Source organism: Dermacentor albipictus, chromosome 1 (genome assembly GCF_038994185.2).
Source record: "Dermacentor albipictus isolate Rhodes 1998 colony chromosome 1, USDA_Dalb.pri_finalv2, whole genome shotgun sequence".
NCBI classification, from domain to species: Eukaryota; Metazoa; Arthropoda; class Arachnida; order Ixodida; family Ixodidae; genus Dermacentor; species Dermacentor albipictus.
This window is the reverse complement of record NC_091821.1, coordinates 483,116,587-483,144,475: the sequence shown is the minus strand read 5'-3', so window position 1 is coordinate 483,144,475 and position 27,889 is coordinate 483,116,587. Positions and strand designations below refer to the sequence as shown.

The following is a 27,889-nucleotide window of genomic DNA, read 5'->3' as shown; positions in this document are numbered from 1 at the left end:
ACATTCTCCCGGTGTTCTGACTTGTCGCTCGACGCATTTGCTTGTCGTCGCGATCTTTCATTGACGTGGTGTCTACAACTGCGCCTCCGTATCTTCGCAGCCCTTCGGCGAGCTGAACTACAGCGCGCCCGCGGACCTCAGCAAAATTCCACTGAACAAGTCCACGGGCGAGACGGTTCTCCACCGGGCAGCCCGCCTTGGTCACGTGGTAAGTGCTGGAACACTGCATTATTATTCTTTTTTGTTACCTTCATTCGGGATAGTGCATTGCATGCTTCCGCAGTGGCTGCTCTACCGCATCGCACGCTTGTTGTAAGGGGAAACTTCTTGCGCGGAGGAACCGAATAATTTTGTTGCCGCCACTCTTCGCCTTTTAAACGCGTGATTTCCAAAGCTAATTGAAGCGCAGTTAAGAAAAACCCCGGATCTGCGATTGTGGCCATGTTCCAAAGTTCCGGCGCCGTTCTGTTATGTACTGGATACAGCGCTGCGCCTAGGCTGTACCTTAGCGGCTCCCCACGGCGACCGCGCCAAAGGGGCAAGAGATGCAGAGAACGAGTCTGGGCGATCCCATAGGAAATGACGCCGCGGAATAGGTCATTCGGCTTACCCACGCAAGAAAAAATAAAAGAAAATAAGAGAGAAAACGTGCAGACGCGCGCGAAGCGCGCACCAAGTTAGGCGTAAAAACTCGGTGGGAGATGCGGCGCCGTCGTCTCTGAGGAAACCGCGCCGGAGACGACCGGCTGCTTGTTTTCGGTGGCGCGCGGGGCGGTGCCGCACCCCCCCGAGCGTCGTCGCCGACTGCAACAGCCGGCAGCCAAGCCAGCGAGCTCTCCAGGTCGCGCTTTGACGCACGGTCGCCTCCGCCTCCGCCGGCCGAAAATAGCTGGCGCGCCCGCCCTCCCCGGACGCGCCCTGTGGGGGCCAAAGATCGAAGCGTGCCGCCGCTCTGGCTTCGGCCTCGTTTCCCGGCGATACGGCGGCGCCCTCGCATGTGGCCCGCCGACGCCTGGAGCACATTTCGGGACATCGCGCGATGCAGGCGCCGGAAGGCTCGGAGCAGCGGCTAGCTTCCGCGTCGTCGCACGTCCTGCCGCGCGCGCGAGATTGCGAGACGCGATCGCGGCGGTGTGCACCCTACATCGACGCCGCTGAACCACAGCCAACGCGCCACGGCGGCTCTCTGAAAGCGCAGAGCGCCGGCCGCTCGCTTGGAATATCGCATCCAAGAAACGTCGCGTTCTCTCGATGGCGATTTTCGTTTGGCAAGATTGCTCGTAGGTACGTGACTTGACTACGTGGCAGGCTGACGCTAGCGAGCATCAGCTAGTTTGCGCGTTACGACGTTTAGGCGGACAAGTCTGATCTCCAGTTGGTCGCTGTCGGGCGTCTCCCACTACCGCGACTTCGGCGAGCTCGGAATTTGGCGGATATTGTTCTTCCTGTCGCTGACATTACCGCCCGCATTCGCTTCAGCCTGGGAGAGAGAGCGAGAGAAAGGAGATGGGAATGGTTCGGTGGTTAACGGTGACAAGGGCTTGCACCATGTTCTGGCAGGACACGGCTCTTGTCCTCTACCATCTTCTGGAAGCGTGTTGTTCCCGCTGGACTCGTGTGCACGGCGTCCGCGTCACCTCCTAGGCTGCCGCGAGAAAGCTTCCCTCTCGGGCGAAGCGCGGCCTTTTGTTGCGCCTTCTCCGATCACGCTCGCTGATTTCCACCTGGCGCGCGCTTTCCGTGTCCCCGCCCTGCTCGACCGCCTGTTCGATTGCTTCTTGGGCGGACGGCGTGCGCGCAAGGGCACGGCCTCGATCGGGTGCTGCAGCCCCGAGCGCCAGAGCGATCGAGGAATGCCGGCGCGCGAAGAGAACGCGGCAGTGGACGCCCCCGATCCCGAAGGCCGGCGCCACCGTAGCGTGCGAGAAACAAAAGACCCACGGGCGGACAAAAGCTGTCAGCGAGGCGCGTTCTCGCCGGCGCCACAAAACGGGGGCCGTGCGCGGAAAGGAATTCTCGGCCCGCCGCTTGGTCCTAGCGCACGAAGAGCGCTGAGGCCCAACGACGCGCGGCTTTCTTCGGTGCTCGGTGCTTTTACTGCTTTGCCGTTGCTTCTGGTCGTAATATTCGCGGTGGCGCGATCGTTCAGATACGACGGCGAGCGGCGGTCTTTTTTTTTTTTATTATTATCGAGCACGCGTGTTTTCGCTGGATCGAAACGAGGCGCTCGCGTTTGCCGTTCGGGGGCTTATTAAAGCGGGCGAGAGTGAATGGGGGAACGTGTAATACAATAGCGACGAAAAGGGCGCGTGGAAGCCGCCGTTGGCAACGGCGATTAGGCGTCAGTGTTGCAGAAATGCGTCACGTTTGGAAGAGCAGTTCCGTGGTCCGCTTTGGGGCGCGCTACTGGTGCTGCGCTTGGGTCGGTTCAGGGAAACGCACGCGAAGGGACTCTCCAACGACGCCCTTCAGCAATCGCTCGGTTTGGTGCGCGGCGAAGTCTCTGGCTCCCATCTTGGTGGCACGTCCTCCAGCGTGCGTGCGCCGACTCTTCTTTTTGTGCACTCTGTGCGGCGCTGCCACTGTACAGAACAGGAAAGAGAACGAGGAGGACGAGACGCCAACTTCTGGCAACAGACGAACGGTTTTGCTCAAGTCTTTCTTTCTCGTCTTACGTGTTCGGTGGCTTGACAATGGCCGGCCGGGAAAGTGACCCGTCCCGAGCCACTGACCGCAGGCTAGCCTTTGGCAGGAGGATGTCAGCCACTCCTCGTTGGACCCTGACGTCGCACGCGACAGGCGTACACTCACCGCTTGTCTGCCGTTTGTATTCCGCCCGAATAAAAGCGTGCATCGCTCCGGAGGCTATAGAGCTTGCTTGAGCCGATCGCAGAGCCGAATGTACAAAAAAAGTGCGCCCGAGTCTGGCAAAAGTACTCGCTGTATACCTTTGAAAACGCTGCGCGTTGCTGCCTGCGAGTGACCAAGAATGGGGCGAAGTGGGTGACCGGGGCGTTTTGTCCCGGAGGCGGGGGTGGCGGTTTTGTTGAGGGAGGTCGAGGAGACGGACGAGGGGAGTCGCGGGGGCCCGTCTACACGGGCTGCCACCCGCACGAGGTGAATCGGCGCTGGGTTAGGCCAGCCCCTCGAGCGCTCCTTCTCAGCCGGGTGAACCGCAGGGTGCGTACGCGCAGTGCCTCGCGCTCGCTCGGTAAACCGAAACCGGTCCTGGGGTTCCCTCCCGGTGCGTTGCGTCGCTAATTGGAGGAAATTGCCGCCGGTTGGTGCTTGCTTTTGCCGCGGCCACCGCTCGTGCTGGGCGCGCGCGCGCCCCAGCCCGCCAACCTCCCGCTCTTCTTGGCTTGGGGCGCGTAATGCCGCGGAAAGAAGCGCTCCTCTCGCCCCCGCCGCTACGTGTCTTCCCGCTTGCTGTCCGCTGCAGCTTGCGAGCAGCAGAAAAAAGGAGGGGGTGCAGGCAAGCCGGGTGCCCTAATAAGCAGAGCGGTGCGGGCTCCGGTGTCGCGTTCGAAACCGGACACGGCGGCGTGCAAGCTGGAATAAATTGCGGAGCGGGGTCCGTCGTAAGGGAAGAAAGAGCCTGGCCGGTCGACCCTCGGTCGCGGAGTCTGCGAGATGGCCAATTAGCGCTCGCTGCTCGCGGTGGCCCTATGCTGTAGCGACCGGTTATATATTATGCGTACCCCCCCCCCCCCCCCCCCCCCGTATCTTGTGGTAAGCTGTGCCGCGCTATTTTCGTAACGGTGAGCGCACTTTCTCGCACTACACTTCGCTGTTGGTTACTCTGTATCAAACTTATCGCGCTGGCACTGAAGGCCGTTAATATGCGATCTGGTTAGATGCCGTTAGACGGTTTCTTCGATGCGACAGCACCGTAGATATCGCTACTCCCCTCAGACGATTTCGTTTTGCCACTGAAACCTTGCCTAGCTTGACACGCGTAGCATGCATGTGTAACGTAATTTTGATGGCCACTCGTCAGATTCCTAGTTTTGCTTCGATGAACTCATAACACATAACACGCTGAGCGCTGTGGAATCAGTTTGGCCGGGTTGAAGCACATTTTCAGGCATTTAGCTGCCGTTCTAGAGCGCAGCTCTCAGGAGCCCGTTACTGCGGCGAGCGTCGACGTTGTCCCTCGTAACCGAGCGCACGAGCTCAGCGAAAGATGAAAGAGAGCGCGAGGAGTAAAGCCGAGGAGGAGATTACAGTAGGAGCTTGAGGCGGAAAGCGGGGGAGGAGAGTATGGTGAAAGAGTGGGGAGGAACGCAGAGTGGCGCGCGAGGCTACGAGATGGCACCATAGTATTTGTAGTCCAGTCGATTGCATGTGCGACGCGAATTGTCTGTAGTACTTTCTGGAAGCCACGCGCGCACCAGCGATTACGCTGGAACTTTCGACGATTCATGTATAAAAGCCTATGCGCTTGACCTAGAGATCAGATTTTTGGATATCGCGGACTCTGGTCACCGCTATCGTTGTGCTTGAGTATTACTTGTTTTTGAACGCTTCACTCAATTTCCAACGTGCCGCACGAGACAGACTGTCCGCGCTAGCTAATATCGCGCGAAATCAGAGCACGTACACAACTGTGCTCAAATTTCGCAATAGCGAGTGTCGTAATGGTCGGTGAATTTTTTGCCCCCCTTAACCGCGCAATTTCCATGTGTAAGATACATGTGTGAATAAATAGAGGTTGCCCCGTATCGTCATAGCTTTTTTTTTTCTTTTTTTCATTCACCGCTTCCGCATGTATCGTAGTGGTTGCTCCTGCTTCCATCCATCTAAGCGCTGTGGTTTTCATTATGGTGAAAGCGCCATTGGGCGAAGTAACGGGTGAGACCCGCTAGGATAATCTATGTAAAGTGCTCGCGAACACGAGGTGCAAAAGAGAAAGCGGTGAATCCGGGATACAGCGAAGGGGGGGAGCGTGCAGTTGCCGTCTCGTTTCCGCGGCGCGCGTGAGGGTTGACTCAGCCCCCTTCGTCCGCGTTTTCCATAACCGCGTACCGCCACGTACTTTGCTCGCCGTTCGGAACGGGGCGCCTCGTGTTTCGCCCGTCCGTGACAACCGACCCCGCGATCTGCGCCGTTCTCCCCAGGTGACGTGGCTGAGCCGGCTCAGCGCACAGCGTCCCCACCACCACCACTTGTCTAGTCACGTATACACAATAGCGCTCACAGTGGCGGCAGCGGACGAGCCTTCGGAGGGGGGAGTCTCTGCGGCAACGAGCTCGACAGGAAGGAGCGTCGCACGCGGGAGACCGGCCATCTGCCGCCGAGGAGCACAAGCTCGGATGGCTTCCCGGCCCGTAGCTCTAGCGCGGGTTGAGGGGCTGGGGCGAGACTCGCGGTTCGCTGCGAGGCATCGTTCTGTGAGTGCCCCCGTGTTCCAAGTTCCTGTCGATTGCCGCTGACTGAAAGTGGAAAAGACGCCTGGTGGGGTTTGGCGTTCAAGGCGGCGTACACTTCAGTGTCCTGGAACTTGAATTGCGGCGAGGTGGTTAGTCACGCCGGGGGCTAAGTAAACGACAGCTACAGAGGCAAGGCAAATGCTAAGGAGGTGTCGTTAGCAGGCGCTTTTGATCCAGTGCTTGGTGAATACGGGCGTGCTCCGTGCTGTGGAAAGCCCGTCCTCAATATTCTTCAAATTCGCGTGGCGCACGAAGCAGCCGACCGCAGGCTGCGCACCCGCACAGTCGTCGTCAGAGGTTACGTTCGTCCCGGCTTTACGTGTAGCCCAAAAGGGAACGAGACCACAGCCAGGCTGCTGACACAGTCGACGCAATCGCCGTTAGCTCGCAGCTAAACATAGTCCTCGGAAGAGGCCGCACGTAGATTGGTGCCCCTCGTTGTGCCAGCTATAGCGCGTTTCGCGGCCATCGCAGGCAGTGACGGCGCTCATCGTTCGAAACGCATTCAGCGGTCCGGCGGCCACTTTATCACTGCTCTCTCCACGAACGGCACCGCCGCCTCGTTCCCCCCCGCTCGACCGACTTGACATCGAGGCCGCCTTCGTCCGTCTCGGCATGCAGGGTCTGACCGGGGGCGAGGCGCACACACTGTCGGAAGTGATGTCCCGAACGCGGCAGGTACGAGCCCGCCGCGCTGCCGGCCGCTATGCTAATAGAAGCCGTGACGAACGACCCCGTAGCGCCTCTCCTCCAGCGACTGCCTTGGCGGAGAGGCAGCGGACCGCGGGGACGACGGCGCTGAGAGCTGCTGCATCGGCGCGCAGCGGGCGTACGCGGAGAACGGGAGGGGGACGGTGGCGAGGTGGCAGCAACACTCCGTGCCCCTTAAAACCGTGCAGTGCTCTAGGAAGCGTTGAGCTCGCGTAGAACCAATCGAATCGGAAAGGGGATATCAAAGAGTCTGCTGTTCGGAGCTTAGGGTAGATTGTGATTCGCCGTTGCGGAGGCGCGCGGTCTTTTGCGAGGCGGTTACGATAACGAGTGACGAAGTAACCGCGCGGCCTTGCGATATTAAGAGACTGCTTTCTGCACCAGTTTCACGAGTTCGTGGGCGGCGATTTGTCGACGCTTGTCATTGCTTCTGCAGACCTGCACACTTCTAGTGCAGACAGAAAAAAAAAAAAAGAGGAAGGAAGCTGGAGCAAGAAATACTGAGCCCTCCCGTCTTGTCTCGTCGTCGTATACTGTGCGCGGCGCGGCACAAGTATATATTCAGCCAGCGGGCGTGCATCCCATCGACAGGTGCGCGCCGCGTGAACACCTTCCTCTCTCCCTTCCCTTTTCTCCTCGAGCGCGTTGGGCGGACGACGAGCGCGGCTGCTGCGGCCTCTGTATTATTCAGCTGTCCGCCTCCTCGTCGCATCTCGGCCGCGGCGCCGCCTGAGCGACGGCGGTCTTCGCAGCGGCTGCAGGCAGCCTTCTTATTCAAGTGCGTGCTTGCGAGAACCGTGTTGGCTCGGGGAGAGCGCTCGCGCCGCGGCTATTTTCTGCGCGCGCGAGCGAGGTCTTTTTTTTTCCTTCTTACGCCACCGTGAGCCGAGCGAACGAGTTGGAGCCTGCCGCCACCGTTGATGGCTTGGCGAGAACGTGTGCCGTGCGTGTGTTCGGTATATGAACTCGCCTTGGCTCGCGCGCGGTGGAGAGAGACAGCCGTGATTGCGGGCCGATCGAACGGCGGGGCTCTGCGCTCGCCATGATTTTTTCCTCTTACTCTGCTTTGTTTTCCGGGCCGTTAGGAGCTCTGCAGCCTCGGCGCTCGTGTGTCTGTAGACGGGGAACCGTTTCCGCACAGGCGCCAGAGAACGTTTATTGTATTTCTTTCCTCTCTTTGTTTCTGCTTTGCGGGTCACGCCAGACTTTGTCCGTTCCCTTTGCGTGGTTATGACGTGGCGGTTCAAATCGAACGCGTAAAGCGAGGACAGGGCGGTTGTACCTCGAAACATAACGCACGAGTGAAGTAACGTAGCGCAACGAGGTTGCCCACTTGTGTCGGCAATTAAGCACTGCTCACAGTGGTTGCGAGAATGACTAATCGAAGGTATCTCGCTCGACGCTTCAAAAATATAGCGCCCCATCGATAAACCCTCGGCTGCGACTCGGATGCGTGCAAAAAAGTGTTCCACAATAGGCACACTTCCCTGAAGCGTCACAATTTCGCCTGTTTGCTTCTATAGTTTGTATAATTGGCTGCAAACCACACTTGCTTATATAGAATGTGAGTGTGAGTGGATGGTAGAATAAGTTTTTAACGTACAGGACCTTCGTTCTACCGAACCTATTCTGCAGCCTTCGGCGCCGACCACTCGCTACCCGCTCTTTCATCACGTCTGTCGAGCGTGTACTCTCGGCGGCGGCTCGTTTGACCGAGGGCCTCGCTTGGCACGCCGGCGCAATCGATGCTCAGACGTGCGGGGGGTGTTGCAAAGCCTAGCGTCAGCCAAGCCTCGCGCTGTGCGCGAAAGCACGCAACGCGCTTCGGTGGGGGGGCGCCTTGCCCGCCGCGCCGGTCTCGTAGTCTGCGCGGACGCGGCAGCAGCTGGCGGCGGCCGCGGATGGGGCCGCGTGTGTCTTCTTGCAGGAAGCTTTTCCTCCACTCCCGAGCGGAGGCCAACCGAGCGGAGAAAAGCGGTGGGGGGGAGCTCCCCTCAATCTCTCGTCGTCGTCGGCAGGGGCCCTTACGCGCCCGCAAAGGGGGAAAAAATAAAAAAAAATATATACTTGAGAGACGCGCCCGAAATAAAGTCGACGCCACCCGGCCTCCGACGCTCACGCGTTCGCGCAACGCCTTGCGAAAGAGCCCCTCGACTGTGCAGAAGCGGCTGCAGTCGGCTTGGCTGGTCCCGCAAGCGCGACGGACCGAAAAGAAAGACGAGCCGAGTGCCTGAAGGAGCAAAAAAAAAGAATGAAAGGAAGCGGGTCTCTCTGGCGCCGAGCTCTCTCGTAGCGACGTCACGCGCGCGCGCGCGTTTGCGCTTCGTGTCCTCGATGCCCACCTCCGCACGGGCAGCAGGCTCTTGCCACGCTTTTCAGACCGGACCGTCGTCGGTCGCTCGTGGGTCGACGCTAGAGGCGGCGGCGCTGGACAAAACTTTGCGTTGCCTGCGTCGCCGGCGCGTGTGTTTACGCGACGACGTCCGTCGCGGAGGCCGCGTGTTCCGCCGACCGACCAAGGAGCGAGCCTTGACACGGAAACGCGAGGCGCTTTAGCGGCTCCTTAGTAGCCGCCGGCTCCTTCGGCAACCGCCGCACCTCCTTGGAGGCCTTCCCCGAAACGTAAGGGAGGGGGAAAAAGAAATACTCGAGGCTCCTTCTTCTCCAGGTGCCGCGGACGGAAAATAGCGAGGGTTTGATGCTGTCCCCGCTGCAGCCGACCACAGCTACGCTCGGTAGCCGGCGCAGTCTGAGCGGTCCTTCGAAGTGCGCGTGCGAGGGACACCCTTCATCCCCCCTCTGTCACGCGCCCGCTGACTCTCCATGGCGAATCGCGCGCCTGGGCCGCCGCTCTTTTATTGCGCACCATTTCGTTTAGGTTTAGGAATCGCTGCTTCCGTCGTCTTTCCTCACCTTCCATCACGTGCGGCGCGCAGTTCTGTCAGCTGTTGTCGAATCTCCACTAACGCTGCGACCCAGACGTCGTCTTTCGTTCGCGTTCAGACGTTCCTGCTTTTTGCGCATTTTTGTACGCAGTGACAAGTGGTTTCCGGCAAAATACAGTTTCAACTGAAGCAAAGAACTTCACTCTTTTCACAATGACTCTGCGAGAGCACCTCTTTGGTAAATAGTCTATCGTTCCGATGTTGTAAACCATCCCGAATGGTCTCAGAAAACGAGAGCAGACGAACAGTCCGAAGCGCGGTTGCCGCTGTTCGCATCGAATTTCGCACGCGCGGCTCGAACGGTCGCTCCGCACTGCTACGGATGATCCGCCCGCACTTGGCTGCGACGGCGCCAGTCTACCCTACTACTTCGTACCACCAAATAGCGGGGCCGTTATATGCCGGCTGCCGCTCGTCGTCTCTTCAGCGAGTGTTATGGAAGCGGTCCCGAAGCGGGCGGCTGTGCGGTTACCCGGCTCGCTGCGACGCTCACGTCTCCAGCATTCTCTCGCTGGCGGCCGCGATCAGCGTGCTTGCGGCACCGCCTCATCGCTCACGCGGCTACGCCGATCGCCGAAATCGCGCGGAGCGGTGGACCGCGCTCGCAGGGAAATGAGGTCCTTTGGAGGGGCGCTCGCTCCTCCGAACCCGATGGTTTTGTCTTTCTTTCTTTCTTCTTGACGTATTTTTGTGCCTCTTCTCGCCGGCTCACCCCTCCCGCGTTTGGCAGCTTTGCTGCGTCCGGCCGATAGCCGCGGCTGGATGTTGCCTGCCGCTGATTGCGGCGACCCGGGCGGCGGTTGATTGCTGCCCGGCGACGCCGAAATCGCGCCTGTGCCCTTGCCGGTCGTCGGGGCGGGGCGAGGTTGCCGCTGCTCGCGCGCGGCTTCCTTCGCGGTCCCGCGCGGTTACTGCCACGTTTGCTTTTGCTGTTTGCCGGGGGGGCCACTCCTTTCCTCACGCCGCCCTCCTTCGTCGCCGCCCCGGGGCCCTCGTTGCTGCTTCTTAAATTTTTTGTTCGTTGTTGTCAAGATGGGGTAAGCGCCTGTTGGTCCGGGCTTCAAACGGCTGTAGGGAGTGTTCATTTTGGGGCCGGTTGGTGCGCTGTAATTTAATAACGTGCTGCCGCAACAAGATATTACAGTGCACGGGTATTTGGCCTGTCCGAGTCGGAACACCTGAGCGCAGGAAGCAGTGTAGCTTGTCAGCATTCTTCTACATTAAGAAAGTGCCAAGCGCAGTCAGGCACTCTCGCATTGATGTGTTTCCATACACACGTTAACCGGGGCCGCGGTACAAATCGCCGGTTTTCATTTGGAACTGCAGTTTCCCGAATTTTTTTTTTCTCCACCGCTTCGCCTTTCGATATCTTTCTGCACGCACCCAAATGCTTCCGGGCCGGGGTGGACCGATGACCGCTACTCACGAAACTGTAATTGCTGTAAACAACTGCGCTGGTGCACCTGCCATCTGTCGCGCTGGGTTTCGTCTTCGGTGGGCTGACGGATTTACCGCTTTTGTGGACCAGAATCCTTTTGAACAGTGATTTGTTTTCTCCCACTCATTTTCTTCCGCTGCTTACTATTCGCCACGTCGCTCTGCGCAGGATCTGGCCTGGTGTTGCCTCGAGTCCCGCGAGGGCGGCTCGGTCGAGTCGTGCGACGTGAACGGACACAGCCCGCTTCACGAGGCGGCATCCCGCGGCCACCTACGCGTCGGACGAGCCCTGCTGCAGTGCGGAGCCGACCCCAACGCGTGCGCACACAACGGAAGGCGGTGAGTACAGTGGTTGCCTTGTGCGTCAAGTTTTGCCGGCGTATGATCCGATCTACTGTTAGTCGCAGGAATTGCCTGCAATTAATAGAAGTAACTCGGGCGCTGGCGTGAAAGGAAGCGGCAAGTTATGGTGGCTCAGACAGCGTGCCGAGAATTGTGGCGGATTCGGGTAAACGTTGTCCATCTGGCGTGAGACGACTCCGACTTTGCAAGTTCATCGCTTTAAACGAGCGCCTTTATCAGTTAACTTGGTACCCGCGACATTCCTGTGCTACGACGGACGCGTCAAACGTAGACTTCCTAACTCCCCTGCGCGCGCATTTGAGACATTTCTAGACGCAAAGCACAGAATGCTGATCGGGAGGCTTCGATTCAGTGTATAGTCACAAAAGCATGCTGGTCGTTTCGATCCTTCAGAAAGTCGCACAGCGTACTCGTCTGAAGTTCCGAAGAGTTGGAATAAACACAGTGCAAATAAACCTTGTGCAATGTGCAAGTTTACACCCTTTGAACCGTACCTTGCCACGCAACAATAAACGTGATCTGTGTTGTCCGCATTTCCTTTCTTCAACGCTGCGAGCCGGGTACTGCCCAGTAACGAGCGGCATGCGCGTTATCAGCATGACATAGCATTTCAGACAGGAAGGTAGCGGGCTCGGCGTTTTGAAGAAAGGAAACGCAAACACGGCAGGGCCGGTATTTTGTAGCGATGCCTTTTCCGATTCTATGCTTTTTCGGGCTTTTCGCGCTTGGCCAGTGGTCAGAGCGACAGTCTGCCCACATTATCAACGGGATCAGGCGGCCGTGTGTGGTGGATGATAAGAATAGCATAGAATAAGTCATAAGGCATCGCTACAACATAGCGGCCCAGATGTCGATTATTGTTGTGTGGCAGATATACGTCCCAAAGGTTATAAACTTTTTTTAGTGTATTCTCAAGGGCCAATACGTGGTGTACACCAGCGCTTTGGGTGTCGGGATGTTTTGGTGCCACAGTCGCCATGGAGGCCGCCATTTCTTAAATCGACGGGTAAAAATATTTTAAAGAAAGATTAAAAAAAAATGACAGCCGCCTCGCGGGCCTCGCTGCGCTGTCTCGCTGAGCACAGAATCATGACAGCCGACGGCGCGCGCTTAGCGAGCAAGGAACGGTCTGCTTTTGCGCTTCCTTCCTCTGTGCAGTGTCGTTATCGCGCCGCAGCCTTCTTTGTGCTGTTTGTTCCCCCTCTCTGCGTGCGCGCGGCGGTTCTGCTTTCCCGTCGCAACCGGAGCTTCGCCGCCGCTACTCGGCCGGGCGCCTCCGTCACCGACACGTGCGTGTCCCCCGCGCTCTCCTCTCGGGGCGTGCGGCGCGGTTGCGTGTCGGGGAAAGCGGCGCGCTGGCAGGAAGTTTGCCGACGCCGCTGCCGCAGCCGGCGCGTAAACACCGGCCTTCGTGCGCGGGGCCAACCGTCCTCTCCCTCCTCTGCCGCGCTATCGCCGCCGCCGTAGGCCGACGAGAGAAGCGGCTGCCCCCCCCCCCCCCTCCCTCTCGCGGTAATCCCGCACCCGCGCGGCCGCGAAAGGAAACCCGTGTGCGCAGCCGGTGACGAGGCTTCGTTTGCTGGACTGCGACGGGAAAGGGAGAAAGAAATCCGGGGAGAACAAACAACGGCTGACGCTCTTTGCGGACGCCCAACAGCGAGGCACCGCCATGTGTCGTTTTCCTTTTCCACTTTTTTATCGTCCTAGCTAGGGTCACTGCAGGGCGGGAGAATTTAACCCTAGCACGGTGGTGCTAAGCCTGTAACCCCGACGCCGACGTATCGGTGCAAGTCATTTCTCAGATGTCTTCGACTTGTCTTGTGATGGTGGAAAGACCGGTATTTCGCCATCAGATGGACACGGTCCTCATGAATATCATTGCATATGTGGGTGTCGAGAATTGCAGCGCAATTAATTGCCCACCCATCGCGACAGTCTGGTGGCTTCGCATGCATATATCTGCGCGCAATGCACCTGCATTCGTGCTTAACGGCACCGGCGTAGCTCTGGTCTTGGCGTCCACGCGTGAGCTGGTGTTCGGTTGCAATCAGCGGTATGACAACAAAGCTCGGTTATGTTGCACAGCGCGCTGTTTGCGTGCCCTTCGTAGTTGTTTATTTTTGTCTTCTGCGGCACTTGGCTCCGTTGCGATACAGTGAACCGTTTGTTTGCTAGTCGATCGACGCCAACCGTGCCAAAGTGGAGCCCTAAAAGCGCAACGGTTCGATGATTCGCAGTGCAATCGAAGCCCGAGTGTCGCAATTCCAGAAAGAGCACTACACGCAGCTCCAGCTCGCCCGCGAAAGGTCGCAGCCGACGCCGCGGCAGGCATGCTGATCTCGTCCTTGTTGTTGGCAGGCTCGCGAGCTTAGCGGGGAGGGGGGGGGGGAGCTTACTTCGATTCAGACACGACGCGCTGGATTGCCTGGCGCCAACGGCGTTAGTCCGGCGCTAGCTACTGCGCCATAATCCGGCCCAGATGGCCGCTTGGCTCGCGGCAGCGGCTGGAATGACCCTCAGTCCGGGGGAAGCTGTAAGAGACGGCGGCGGCAGATGCCACGCCGATAGGCAGCCCTGCCTGGTCGGTCGACGCGGCCGGACGTGACTTTTATCGCGGCAGGCAGATAGTGTCCGCCGCCACTCCTCGGCCCACAGTGGGGGGAGCGACTGAAATACGAGTTTCCCCGAATGGAGCCCGCCCGCGTGTTCAAACAACTGGCGTGCGGGGAAAAGAGCGCACCGCACCCCCTGGGAACCGTGCGAGCCGTCTGTGTTTGCTTGTCGGGAAGACGCCTTTCCTGTCCCCCTCCTAAAATCTAGCAAGTGCCTCACAGCTTGGGTCGTTGGCTAAAACGCACCAGAGCGACAACCCTCGCGGACTCCGCGTAGCGAATCGGAAGGCTGCCCACCGCTGCTGTGCCGCCCCCTTCCCGTTCCCCTAATGGACTCTCTGAAAGTAATGAACAAGGCTTTGAGCTAAGCAAATTTGGTGTATACGCGAGCTTAGGTGTCGCGGCGTCAGACATTCCTAAGAGTAATTACTAACTGGCGACTTTGAAACGGCTAAACCATCCAAGTTACAAAAAGCCAACAACCGATGGCTGATATATATATATATATATATATATATATATATATATATATATATATATATATATATATATATCGCCCTTAATTTCCCGCCGCCTCCGAATGATATCGCCGAGCACGTATTCCGCATTTATCTCACAATCCCCGAGATACACAAAAATTCTAATATGCCTGTTTCGGCGTACAAACCCCCGCTCCCCTCCACCCGGCACGTGCGTGCGAGTATCGCACGAGATAAGGCTCGGTACGGCAAGAACGAAAGCTTGCGCAGCGGGGCGAGTTGCGCGATCCCGCTCACGTCTCGCCGATAATTACGGCGCTCTTCGCACGGAGCAAACAACGCGGAAAGCTTCGCGCTGCTGCCGCACGAATACTCGCCCTCACCTCAGCAGACCAACCACTCCCACCGCTATCGGGGAGGCTCGTCACGCCGGCTTCTGGCAGCCGTGCCGAAGAGGCAGGCCACGCCAAATGGCGCAATGGAAGCGACAGGTCGCGCCATCTGTTATTGATTTCGCGAACCAATTTCCGTTGGGCCCCGCAAGCGCTATCCTTCGCGGCCGCTTTTGCGCTGCTGCTTTTTTTTCTTTTCGTTGTTTTTTTTATAATCTCTGGCAGTTCACGCACGGGAAGCAGGCAGCCTTCGGCTCCGGCCGTGCGCACCCTCCCCACCTCGTCTCTCGAGCCTGCGTGCTTCGAAGCAGCGCTCGTACTTAGCAGCGCGGCCCGTCGGGGCTTCCAGCCTGTTCGCGCTCCCTGCCTGTTCGCGGGTCTCCGGATCGCGCTGTGCTGCGAAGGGTGGACGAGGGGGGTTGGAGAGGCAAAGGCGTGTGCACCCGCTTTTATCTCCGCGCGACTCGGCCCAACGGGTACGCGCAGCCTCCGCTGCCTGACGCGCGCGATGGATCTTTTCTCCTCGCGCTCTCTCCGCCTCTCTCTTTCTGTTTTTTAATATTCTTCCGAGCGCCTCTCTCCCTCTCTTGGCGGGTGCTTCTCCTCGCTCAACCTGGGGTGCTTTTTCTTCGTGGGAATTCGCCGCTTCGTTCGTTCCGCGGGGTGCCCGCCGCCGCCGCCGTTCCATCTTCGCTGGCCGCGCCGCGCTTTCTTTTTTGTTCTTTTTTGTTGTCTATTCTCTCCCTTCATTTTTGCACTGCGCGGCCGTTCGAGCTCCCTCCGGTCGTAAAAAACCGAGCTTGCCTCGCGTCGCGGTGGGAGCCGCTGCGTGATCGCTGGGGCCGCGGCGGCTTTTTGCAGCCGCTGACGGGTGAGCGCGCGCGTTGCGGCCGGCCCCTGGGTGCCTATGATTCATCGGCGTGGCTTCTCGTTTGTCGCTCCTTGGTTCCCGATCGCCCGCCGCGCCTTACTCGTTGCCGATCCGGCAATTTCTCCTTTCTTGCGTTAGTTCAGAGCGCAGCTAGCGGTCGTGGGTTTGCCTTTGTATTCGAAGCTCATCTGTTGTTACTTAACCGAAACTGACCACTGTGTGTTTGCGAGTTGGTCATTTTGTGGACTTCCGAACCGTAGCGGTCCTATTCCATTCAGATAAATTGTTCTTCGGCCTCTGTAGCCTGTTCTGGCGCATCTGTACTGCTGATACGACAGTGAACTGACAGTCGAAGCTACGAATAAGAACCTAACATTGAGGATCTCTAGGCTAAGTGGGCATTCTTGAAAACGGTTGTGGCTGCACTCGCTTAGTTTTCGTCGCTGCATTAATTGGAAGCATGTGTCGGTCAAGTAACCAAGGTATTTTTTTCGTGTGCTGTCTTCTATCTAGAGCTCGCGGTCAAAGTGATGTGAATGCCGCGGCACCCTGGAACAATGGCCGGTTTCCTTTATTGGCTCACTAGCACGATGGATATATAGAGGGAGACATACATCCGCTTGTTTACGTCCAAGGCAGCGGTGGGAAACAATGCCGCCGCCTCCTGCATGTGCGGCGTGTGATGCGTGAAAGTCCAGAAGGTACTAGACAGATGGTTTCGCGTCCCGCCGCCTTGCACATCAGCTCGTCGCGGAACTTCTTGTTCATTGTGCTTTGTTTTCCTCACTCCTTTGTGCGCTGCTGCTGTTGCTCCTTCGTCGTTTTTGTTTCCGAGGGGACAGTGGAGATCGGTCGCCGCGCGCTATTTTCCTTTCGTTCGTTTAAACCTACGCGGCAGTAATGCTGAGTCATTTGGGCGTAGTTTCAAGTGCAGTTGTCTCGTAGGCTGGCATCGGCAGTTGCGCGGATGCGACATATCGGGCCAGAGAAAAATTTAAGTCTCACTGGGGGCTCCTGCTATGTTAGCTACGAAAGCAAGCGCTTTATTCATTGGGTGAATTTGTAAATGCCGTTGCGGTATGCATCTCGTACAGATAGGTCAGGGGTAGAGCACCGCATGTGGCGAATGTTCTTCCGGAGCACAACTTTTGGAGCTGGTCGTGCGTCCGGTAAATGATTAAGACGTCGCCTCCCTGACGTGTTCGGCAAACGATGACTGTAGGAGGTTCCCGAGCGCGACATAAGATTAAAGCTAAATAACACGTCGTAGCTTCCTTTGTTTTCAGAACGTGACGTTTATGAAAGTCGCACCTGTCAGCGTATGCCGAAGCACTTAGTCTTCTCCCTCCCCTCTTTTTTCTTTTTTGTCATCAGTCGCGCGCGACGCTTCCCGCTGTTTCTGGGAGCTCATTCTCGTCGCAGTCCCGGACAGCCTTTGGTCGATCGTCGTGCCATTCTGATGACCCTCCTGTTCGCCCGCTGCGCGGCGCAGGGAAACAAACGAAAGCGAATAAAACTCGAGGCTCCCAGTGAGCGCCGCGCCGGCATTTTCTCTCGTTTTTTTTCCCGCCACCCCGCGAGGCGCGAAGCTCGGCCGCGAGGGAGAGAGAGACGCGCACACAGAGAGCGTGCGCGGCCGGACACAAAGGAGCGTCGCGACGGCGGTGACGCGTCGCCGCAGAAACAAGCAAAGACGGTGGGCGCATGGCTGTACAGCACTACGGCGGCACCGTCCGCCGCGCCGTTGTCGAGGCTCTCGGTGCGCGCCGCCTCCGCTGTAGCGCCGGGGTTCCCCTTTGTTTATTGTGCGCGTGTGGCGTGACCGAGCTCGCGCGGCGGCCATCCCCGCTGCTGCTTTTCTGCCGTGGCCGGCGCGCCGCTATGTGTGCGTCGGCGTCGCTGGCGGCCCCTTCGCTCCGTGATGAGTCCGCGCTTACATTTATGTTTTTTTTTTCCTTGTCCCCCCCACTTTTTTTCTTCTTTTTTTTGTGTGTATGGTCGTGCGGCAGTCGACGTGAAAGGACGGCAGGGGGGGACGGAGTGGCGCGAGCTTTTTGCCGAGCCATGGGAGCAGTGCCTGCCGGCTGACCGACCGATCGGCCGGCCATTCTTGGCCGCCCCTCGGCCTTTTTTTGTCTGTTCCACCCGCTCTTTTTCGCGTTTCTTTCATCCCTTTCTTTAGTTCTTGTGACGGTAATCTTGCAGTAGAAGTGAGGCGGCAGCATTCTCCAAGGTATCACCTAGTACGCCTACGTCAGGAATTGAGTAGAAGGGGCCTTAAAATTATAATAAAAAAAAACAAAAAAGAAAACTCCATTAGACCGATGGATCACACCGGCGGTTGGGACCGTAGGCTCGCAAGCGCGCCCCTTGTTTACACATCGCGCGAAAAAAAAAAAAAAGAAAGCATTCGCTGGAAGTGTGCAAGTATTCCAGCGTGCCATAAGAGGAAACTGCAGTATCCGGTGTTGCTGGTTCAAGATGAGTTCACAATGTAGATTTGTGGGACGACCCAGCAGCTTTGTCGATATTGCAAGACATGAAGCGGCGTCAGAGATAAAGTCGACGTCACTGAGCTCTGTTTTCTTTTTTTTATGTGTGTTACTTTATTGTAAGCCTGTTCCTGTTTACAAATTTGTTAATTGCTCAGCGTGAGCCATACGAATTCTGCGTCGCGCCATTGATCTCTGTGTACTGTTGATTGAAAAAAAAAAAGCGCGTTGCTTCGAGGAAGCCTGATTTGCCCGCGACGCCTTGGCAGTTAGACAGAATCTGATGATCGCCGTACTTTTTTCGTGCCTTTTGCAGGCCTCTGCATGACGCCGTTGAGAAAGGTCACGTAGAGATGGTGCGACTGTTGTTGTCTTATGGCGCCGACGCCATGCTCACGACGGGCTCCGGGCTGTCACCTCTCGAGCTGGCCAGGTCGCCCATCATGGTTGAACTGCTCAGAGGTGAGTCGCCGCGGCTGTATTTCACAGCTCTGGAAAAAAAAAAAAGATTGGACGAGACAGGTTGCCCTGCTTGTGTCTTGTCTTGTCTGCACGTGAACTAATGAAGTGTTCCCCCCCGGTGCTCGCAGGCTTCCTCTCTGACATGGCCGGCGAGAGTATCGACGGAAGCCCCGTGCTGCCGTGGCACTTTGCAGGCACAGCCTCTCTTATGGGTGAGTGCGCTGTCTTGCTCGAAGTGTTGATAGGGGAGAGTTCAAAGCTGTGCCATGTATTCAGATGAGCGGCGCGGTAATGTGCCTCGTACCTGCTTGGTTTTCGCGGGGGAAGAGAAAGTGAGATCTACCTAAGGGTGTTTTTCCGCATGGTGGCGAGGGCGAACGTTTCGCGAAGGCCAGCAGCCGCGTCCGCTTGTTTCTCGCCGCAAATTACCCATTGTTCGGGACCGAAATTGCGGGCTCGGCCGTGCGCTTTTATTTCACACGCACACGTTAGCACCTCTCCCTGTAAGCGCCCGATTGCGATGCAAATGCGGGAACTAAACGAGAAAGTAGCCGAGCAGTGTAAACGAAGCGGTAGTTGAAGGCGCTCGGAAATTGCGAAAACGAAAGCTTGAGGGATAACATAGCGGCAACTTTCGTTAAAGCCGCAGCGCTCCGCTATCTTAATTTATAACTAGACACAGCGAGGGTTGCGGTCGCACATGTCTCACGGAAGTTACTTCTTTTTTTACGTGTAGATCCGAAGGATACCGGCTTCGACGTCCTGGCCGGTGCGCCCGCCGAGGACTCTGGCGATGACATGCTCTTCCAAGTGAGCGAGTCGGCGCAGATTGCCACCTACCGGCTCAGCCCACACCTGGCTGGCACAGCGGAACGAAGGTGAGTCTGGCTACGCGATTTGTTTGCCGAGGTTCGAGATGCAGACAGTGCCGTCGTCTTGCTGTAGCCTTCAGCTGGTGAAGGAAGAAGGCATGGGTTAAGTGACGTGTACCCTGCGTGTATACACGACGCGGCTTGAAACACGGTTTCCGAGATCGTGCGGCGTGCTGTCTCGATACTTTAAACACAGCGCGCGCCGACCGATCTCGGAGGCCGTGCTTGAAGCCTGCGTGCAGCGCTTGGCCACATTGCGTTGCACTTCCCATGCGCAGCCTAGCATTTTGTCGAAGTGCGCATTCTTTTTTAGTCAGCGTGTCCAGGGAACTTGCCTGCCTTGCTTACTTTAAGGGTTCTTACATTCCATATTGTTCAGTGCGGTCGTCGCCGTAGCATCGCGTGCACATGATTGCCTGCGTCTGGTATTGTGCTGGGTAGTGTAGGTAGGCGAAATCGACATCTTGCTCACCCGGTGCAACCTACGTCGCAGTATACCATAGGCATTCAGCAAAGCGGATGGCCGTCGGCTTTTTCTATTGTACTTCCGCGGATTCTGGCGCTCTGCGTAACGTCACCTCCTACACTACTTCAACGACGCAAAACGTTGTCGCCGAGCTTTGACAGTTCTTTGCACCAGAAAAAAGGCACCACAAATGTGTGGTGTACGCGTACAACTCGCGCTGCCGCGCACTGGCGCTCGTCCAACGCTCGTCGTCTTGGCGTAATCGACGTCTTCCGCGGCGCCCCTTTCTTTCTCCTCCGAGCGACTCTTGCTAATGTCGTACGATGCCGCACCGCGCAGGAGTGCGCTACATCGGGGTCGCCGTCATCGTGCGTACGAGGAGCCAACGAAAAAAGAGCGTGAAAGAAAGAGGGTGTCTCTCTCCCCCGAGCCGAGCCGTGAGGCGGAGATTGCTTTTCGCCGCCACGCGGTCGACTACGACTTTGCCGCGTGTTGTAGGCCGCGTGCATCGCGGAGGGTGGCAAGCCGTCGGTGAGAGGGTGAGGAAGAGGGCGAGAGGGGCGCGCGCGGAGGCGACGGTGCCGCCACGTTTCTGCGCGGCCGGACGACCCTAATGACAGAATAATGACAGCCTTCGCGCCCGCTGCTGCCGCACCGTCGACGCAATTCGTAGGAAGCGCTCGCCGGAAGCTCGGCTCCGGGCGAGTCCAGATAGGCCTTCTACGGGTGTCCCCCCTCGCTTCTTCTACTCTCCACGGCAAATGCATGCAACGCTGTCGATGGCTAGAGCCCTCTCGCTTCGGCCGACCAGGCAGCCAGTACAGAGTGTCGCGGTGCCCGCTGAACATGAGACGGTGGCTCGTACCGGATGCTCTAACCGCGCGTTGGGTCAATAGCGACCGGCAGAGGATGCGGTCGTTGGTGCGCCGGCCAGTCGCGCAGTATTCCAAGCTAACGCCCGTTTAAATCCGGCCTCTTAATGGTTCATGCGTACGTGACATTACAGAACACTGCACCGTTTTTTTGTGAGACCTATCGTAGGAAACTCTGCCCTCATACACACGCTTGAACTGAGCTCACTTGACGCCCGCACAGACCAGAAATATGTCGCGGTCGCTAACGGACGCAAATGTATATAGTGACAAAAGTAGCTAGATGACACTGTGGCAGATACAGTGCGTCAGGGAGAATGTGGCTGGTTAGCGTTGTCACTACAGTGGCGCTCGGAACAAAACTATAACCGTGCACCGAGATTTCGGTGCACACTATGAAAATGTTGAGACGATCAAACTTCCTTCGCTTCTCATATCCTGTATTAGCCAAAACGTAATTCTGTGATGCAAGACGAAGTGAATCGAGCAATAATTTTTGTTGATCTTTTCCTGTGCAGCTGCAGCGAGTGCGTCCGGCTCGACGACGTCCTTCAGCGCCTGCGCATCTCGGCCGAAGAGTTCCGGCAGCGGTTCCCGGCCGTCGAGGTGCTCGTGCTCCCCGCGCACGAGCTGCGCGCCAAGACCACGACCCCGTGGCTGGACGCCGAGGCGACCGCGAGCCCGCACGAAACTAGCGGCGGACCGGAGGCCTCGTCCTCCTCCTCCTCGCCGCCTTCGCCGTCGCAGCCGGTGGCCGCCGTGCCGGCGCTGCGGTTCGACGCCACCGTGCGCAGCATCCTCGGCCTCCACAACCCCATCCCGCGATGAGCGGCCGCCGACGGTGTTGTGCTGCGTCATCGCCCCTCCTCCGCTGCGTAGTCACTACCGCCACCACCAGAGTGTCGCCCTTTAGGACCACCGCTCTTCCTCCCGTCCACAGCTCGTCCGAAGCCGAGCGCACGGCGGAACGCCGGACCAGCGAGTAGCCGTGCGCGGCCGCTGCTCCCCCCCGAAGAGGGGATGCAGACACCCCCGCTTCCTCCAGACACTGGCGCTGGCGCCAGATGAGACACTGCAAGATCTCGCAACCGTGTGCGCGCGGCTCGCGAAACACGCTGTGCAGACACTGAACGAAACCGTGACGCGTTGTTGCCGCGCGCAGCGTGTGTGTGTGTGTCATCCAGGGGGCGCTGCGTGTCGTTTTCGCCGCTACGGACGACGCTACTGCTCTACCGGCACGACGACCGCGAGGAACAGTCTGCCGGAGTTCGCGCGTGTGGGACGTTACCAGACGTGCGTGCGGAACTGCCACTGACTGTAGTCGCCGCCGCCGCTCCGTTTGTCGGGACGTTGTGCAAACTGACGTGCAGCGGACGATTTCTCGCCGTGTCGTATAGCGTCCGGCGTGTTGTATTTCATCTGGCGTTGGGAGGCGCCATTCAAGGCAACGCTGTGGCGCACCCATGCTTGGCCTCCGGCGTTTGTCGTAGTTTGTGCCGTATTCCACTTGCAGTCATTTCTTCCCTGTACTGGTCTAAACTGGCCACCCGCGTTTATTACAAGTGCATCGCCTTTTCCCACATCTTTGTGTGTCCTTGATGATGGTGCGTGCTATATACAGCTCCACGCTGCGTCTATTATTATGCGTCCGAGGATGCTCCTGTAAAAAAAAAAAGACAGAAAGGGAAAGAAAACGAGAAGGGCATTTTAGGGACTGTTCAACGCTTTGCTTTCCCTTGGCCGTTATTTATATGTTGGCGTGCGTGCTTCCCGCCATAGTAGCGCGCGCATCCTGAAAAGCGCTGTTAGCGCATCCCTTATTTCCCTGCTGTCAGCATCTATCTCTCTACACTCGCGCCTGTTGTTCCCGCACGGTGTTGCGCTATCCCTTTTCGAGGTAAACGAGTGCCGTGAACGTTGTTGCGCATAACTCCAGCAAGATGTCCAAACAGCCTCGGCGCGTTTACACCACCTACAAGTGCCACTCACGTTAGCTCTTGTGGGCGAGGGGGGTGAGGGTGTTTGCCGGCTTGCCTGTAAAAACAAAACGCCGCGTGTATTCCTTACATGTTTTCCCACGATCACCCGATACGTCGTTGAGAGGCTCCAAGTCCAGCTGCGTACACTTTCCGTCACGATATCGTCTAGTTTGCTGTCTCGCATGGGCAGCAGCCCAGTCACCAGCAATGTCAGTACATGAGCCTGGTGTATGAAATTCCGCAAAAGTTTCCTCTATTTCCATTTCTGTTTTTCCCCTGTCGGTTGGCGAAGTTTCAATGGCCGCAAGGTCAGTCAGCTGTATTCTTCCCTTCTTTTGTACCATACATTCTTTCGCGGTAAAAGGGATGCACAAGAGCTGATGTGCAAATTCACAGCCAGCCCTAGTGAGCAAACACGCGCTGGTGGATCATGACCGTCGTTTTAAGCTGCAAGCGGCTTCCTGTGTTATTGCGAAGCCTAGTCGCGATAGTTGCAGCGACGGCTTCTCTTCTAAGTCCATGTTGTAGCGTAGCGCTGTGTGTGCTGTATGTGCGTGTCAACCCATCTGAGAAAAAAAAAAATGTTGCGCGCAGCAATTGCAGAGCGATGATGTATCGAGAAACTTTTTTTTTCTTTTCTTTTTTGGTCACCGCGAGAGAGCGAAGCATTTTTCGCCGTAGCGTCGTCGCATTGCCCCTTTCTCACTCCGCCAAATAATCTTGGGTGTCGCCTTTGTTCTTGGCTTCTGCGTAAGCCTACTTTTTTTTTTCGTTTTCTTGGTTTCGTTCTTAAGCAGACTTCGCAGACTTCCTATGAGCCGCGTGTTGATGTTGCTTCGCTCCTAGCACAAGTTCGCGCGAAATGTGGGTGTAATTTACGCGACCGTGAATTATGCCCAATTTGCTCGAGCAAGGCTTCCTTTTCTTGACAGTATTTTTGCGCTTAGTCAAAATCTTGGACGCATTCGCGCTTCGTTTCTGAACCTTTCACCACGTGTCCTGTATTCTTGGCACGTGTTCTTTGGCGTAGCCTTATCGTTAACCTCCGCGCTAAATCAAATGCCCATCGTCACGCTTGGTTTAGAACAGTCGCATTCGGACGTTGTTTTAATTCCCATTTCTTAATTTTATGTTTTGTACTCCAAGCTGCTTAGGAGGGAGTAAGATATGAGGAAAGAAAAGGAACATGTGGCTTGTAACTTTGACAACAGGCGAAGCATTCTCCAAACGTTTTGCTTACGTAGTTGCCGTCTTCTCCAGTTTGGAGTAATTAGTGTACGAAGGAGAAAAACCTTCCAATAGCAAACAGTCTGCATTTCTACCTGTCATTATGATTTTTTTAATTTCTTATTTTCATGCCCACTTGCCTTAGGACCTGCCTCGCGCGTTATTTGTGTGTGCCCTTGAATGCCGCGTGCATCGTGCCTGTTTGGCTTTGAAGCCCGCCCTACACAGAAAAAAGGAAAAAAAAAATCTAAACGTCGTTGCGCATCTCCCAGCTTCGCCGCGAGCATTCAACGCCTTTCGCCCGCAGATGTTCCCGCGGGCGGTTTTTTTTTTTTTTTTTTCAGCCGACATGTAGCCTACAAAATAAAAAGCTTCGCGATCTATCCGTTGTTTAAAGCGTATGGCTTTGGCCGGCGACCTTCGTATCATTCCTAGCTTTGTTGTCTTCGCGAGCCCTTAGTATATGACCACTTCTAAGATGAGTGAAAAAAAAAATGAACACCTGTACTGCTGTCAACTTTCGCAGAGTGTCTTAAATGTAAAAGGAAGATATAAAGAGAGAGGAAGAAAATACCTACTGGTTGCTGCAACTACCTGCAGTGTTCGTTGTTTCGGACCCTTTGTCCACGTGCCTAGAGGAAAGTTTCGACTATTTGAGATCTCGTTCTTTCTCATAGCCGTGTTTCGCCGTGTGTTTGTGCGTGGGTGTGTTTTGGGTGTTGTCTCCGTGTACACCCGCGCCATGAGCAGCAGCACGGGAGGTGTCGGCCGTTAATGACCCGCGTAGACGAATTGCCTGATGTTGTTGACCTCTCTGTACCTCTCCGTCGTAGCGATGACGATTTCAGCACGTGTCTTAGAAGAGAAATGTGCGTGCGCACAACACGCTTTCCTTAGCGCCTCGATTTTTTTTTAAGTCACTTGAGCGTCGTCGGCAAATCAAACAGAATTCAAACGGTGTGTGCGCCGAGCTTTCCCTGCTTCTATAGAGAATTAAGTTGGGAAGGCCCGATAGGAAAACAACGCTAAAAGAAATATGTTTGGAATATAAATCGAGCACCCGTTATTACGTGTCAAATTCTCTAAGCTGCGAGAAACGCCAAGGTTTAAGGCTACGTGGCGGTGACGTGCATCCGGCGTTATGTGCTAGCTGAACAGACGACTTTGTAACCGTGGGTTGCATTAGGAGAATGAATCGAGGAGAAAGTGCAGATTTATGTGTAAACATGCCGACCGTCCTTCACTGCCCTGGTCTGTATGTCCTATACCGAAGAGCGCCAATAAATTTCACATATTGCATTGTTAACCAGTCCAAGGTTTCCATTTCAAAAAACGTTCTATTGTTTCTTAATTTTCTTTTTTAAATTTCGAGGTGGGATCCATTTGTATGCTGCTGCGACAGAACGAACCTCCTCGGCCTTGTCCTGTGTCCAAACTAGTGCAGCATTGAATGAATTGCCGGATTTCAAAATTTGTCTATCTAGAACTTTGTTTTCTACTGTGTTACAGTGCTTGTCGTTAGCGAAAGTCCACTGATAGCTCCAAATTTTCCGCTACCAAGTTGCCTTGAATACTCTTTCTCCCTTGCTTTCATCAGGCAGACATAAATTCGCGCGTTGGCGTTGGCACACATTTTACTTTACGATTGACAGCATTTCGAATTAAAGTCGCAAGCATAAGGCTTGCTGGCATGACCGCTTTGTTTCTCCCGATTGTGCGACGTAGCGAACTAGTCTTAACAGTGTTACGTTTGACTAAACCTGTTTTACTGTTTACCCGTTCCGTCTGTTTGAACAGGCCTAGCTTAAATTGTGTGTTCTCTGAATTTCCATTTGCCGCATTGTGATTAATGGAGCGGTCGCCAGTGGACATTCGCAGGCGATGTGCATTGCATCGCGCCCTAAGTGTGTGTTTGTGTGTATGTGTATACGTGTACAACTTGTATCGTCTTTCCGTGTACGAATTTGTTCGTGTCGGCGTATGTCTTGAGCTTTCTCTGCGAACTTTTTTTCTTCCGGCGGGCGATCGACGCTCTGAACATCTCTCCTGCGGATGTGCTGTTTTTCTTTTATTTTTTTTTTTGCCTAGTTTCTGGAGTCGCTTACTTTGCTCGCTGTATTTTTGGATGTACCATATATGAATGTATTTTGTAAATAATGCCGTGTAAATAGGAAACACCAGAAGGATTATAATATACTGTATTCACCTGGAAAAATGATAAAATGATAAAAAGGTGTCCAAATGAATCTGGTCGTGTCCGTGTGTCAATTTTGCCGCACCTGAAGCCGTCGTAACGGCCCGCACTGCGATGGCGACTGCGCGGTTCGGTGGGTGAGTGACTGAAAAAAAAAAAAAAAAAGATATCTTGGAGTTTATTGTTTTAAGGAGTTTCTTTGCTCGCTCAACGTTGCAAGAAACCTATAAGAAGCCATTGGCGCTCAAGAAAACGTACTCTTTAAAGTGAAGCCTTATCTCCCGACTTTCCGGGCGCTGCTGCTGCTGTGGTCTGGCTGGGCGGCTAAAATGCACAAGTATCTGTACCTAACAAGCGTGGGCACAGAACGGAGGAAGAGGTCAAGAAAATTGGCAACCAAGTACAAGGTAATTGACAGCGTAGATAGACAAGCAGGAGTAATCAGAAAGAGAGGGAGACAGAGACGGCGAATTGGATGCAAAGAATGGGAGGAGGGAAAGAGATAAGAAGGTAGGGAGGTTAACCAGAATCACGTCCGGTTGGCTACCCTACACCGGGGGAACGGGAAAGGGGGAACACAAAGATAACAGGGAGAGAGCGGAGGGAAGGAAAGAAGGAAATTGCAGTGAGTTCGCTGACGTGTGTGGCCTTACAGAAATTGCAATTAGAGTCACAAATGGTCACACAAGCCCGTCGTCCTTAAGAAGCACAAAAGTGCCTTCACCGCTTTTTGGGCCGACGGGCGATGGGGGCGGTGTTCCAGCAGCACCTGCACAGAGAGCGGCCGATTGTCTAGTTTTTGAAAAGCTTTGGCAAGTTCTTGTCTCTCAGGGGTGTATCGTGGACAGTGGCACAGCAGGTGGTCGATGTTTTCTTCCGTGCCACATACCTCGCATGCTCCACTGTCAGTCACTGCAATCAATGTAGAGTATGCCTTTGTGAACGCAACTCCTAACCAAAGGCGACAGAGAAGCGTAGCTTCACGTCGAGGAAGTCCGAGTGGAGGCCGGAGTTGCAGGGAGGGGTTTAGGCGATGCAGTCGTGTAAGTCGTAAGTTTTGCGAGTTCCACTCGGTCAGTGTGAGACTGCGTGCCAAGTGTCGAAGCTGCCTAGCGGCGTCTGTCCTCGAAAGCGGAATCGGAACGCTCTGCTCTTCATGATGTGCTGTACGAGCAGCGTTATCGGCGGAATCATTGCCACTGATTCCACAATGGCCAGGTACCCATTGAAAAATGACCTCGTGACCTTTTTGTTGGACATCATGGTAAAGTTTCGCGATTTCGTATGTCAGTTGGTCATGGCATCCGTGTCGAAGAACTGACTGCGTGCACTGTAATGCCGGTTTGGAATCACAGAACACAGCCCATTTTCTAGCTCTTTCAGATTCAATGAATTCCAGTGCTCGACGCAGGGCCGTTAGTTCTGCAGCCGTTGAGGTCGTGACATGCGATGTCTTGAAGCGCAGTGTCATTCCTCGCGTTGGTACCACCACGGCACCACCGGAACTGCACGACGTAGTTGATCCATCGGTATAGATGTGGACGTGGTTTCTGTACTTTTCATGCAGAAGAAGTAAGCTCAGCTGTTTTAGAGCAGGGGCCGGTAGATCTGTCTTCTTCTGTAGTCCTGGAATCATTAGATGCACTTGTGGACGGCTCAAACACCACGGAGGAAACGCTGGCTTGGCCGCAGGTGCGTACCCTGAAGTAAACGACGCACGATGTGCACTGACAATGCCGCTAAATGTCGAGCAGGGCCTTGCAGCAGTGAGGCTCGCCAAGTGGTGGGAAGGGGTCCTAGCATAATGCCTGAGATGCATACGCAATGTCTCAACGGTGATGTGCGTCTTGATTGGGTAATCCTGCGCAAGGGCAATGGTTTCAGCCGTTGATGCACTGCGTGGTAAGCCAAGACATATCTTAAGGGCTTGGGCTAGAATGCTCTGTATCGTACGCAGGTTAGACTTGCAGGTGTTGGATATTGCAGGCAGGCTGTATCGCAGGAATCCAACGAACAACGCCATGTACAGCTGTAACATAGCGTGTACAGATACTCCCCAACTTTTTCCAGCAAGGAACCTGAA

The 27,889-nt window shown here is 55.8% G+C and overlaps 1 protein-coding gene across 2 annotated transcripts in view; it reads left to right on the top strand.

Moving 5' to 3' along the window:
• Positions 1-25,858, top strand: part of LOC135901621 (uncharacterized) — a 142,837-nt gene extending 116,979 nt beyond the window's left edge. For both annotated transcript variants that reach the window (XM_065431479.2, XM_065431478.2), the window contains exons 6-11: positions 101-208; positions 10,695-10,864; positions 18,051-18,196; positions 18,325-18,408; positions 18,933-19,074; positions 20,925-25,858. In XM_065431479.2, the coding sequence (XP_065287551.1) occupies positions 101-208; positions 10,695-10,864; positions 18,051-18,196; positions 18,325-18,408; positions 18,933-19,074; positions 20,925-21,234 (960 nt within the window). In that variant the 3' untranslated portion in view covers positions 21,235-25,858. The remainder of the gene's footprint in view (positions 1-100; positions 209-10,694; positions 10,865-18,050; positions 18,197-18,324; positions 18,409-18,932; positions 19,075-20,924) is intronic.
• Positions 25,859-27,889: the final 2,031 nt, after the last annotated feature.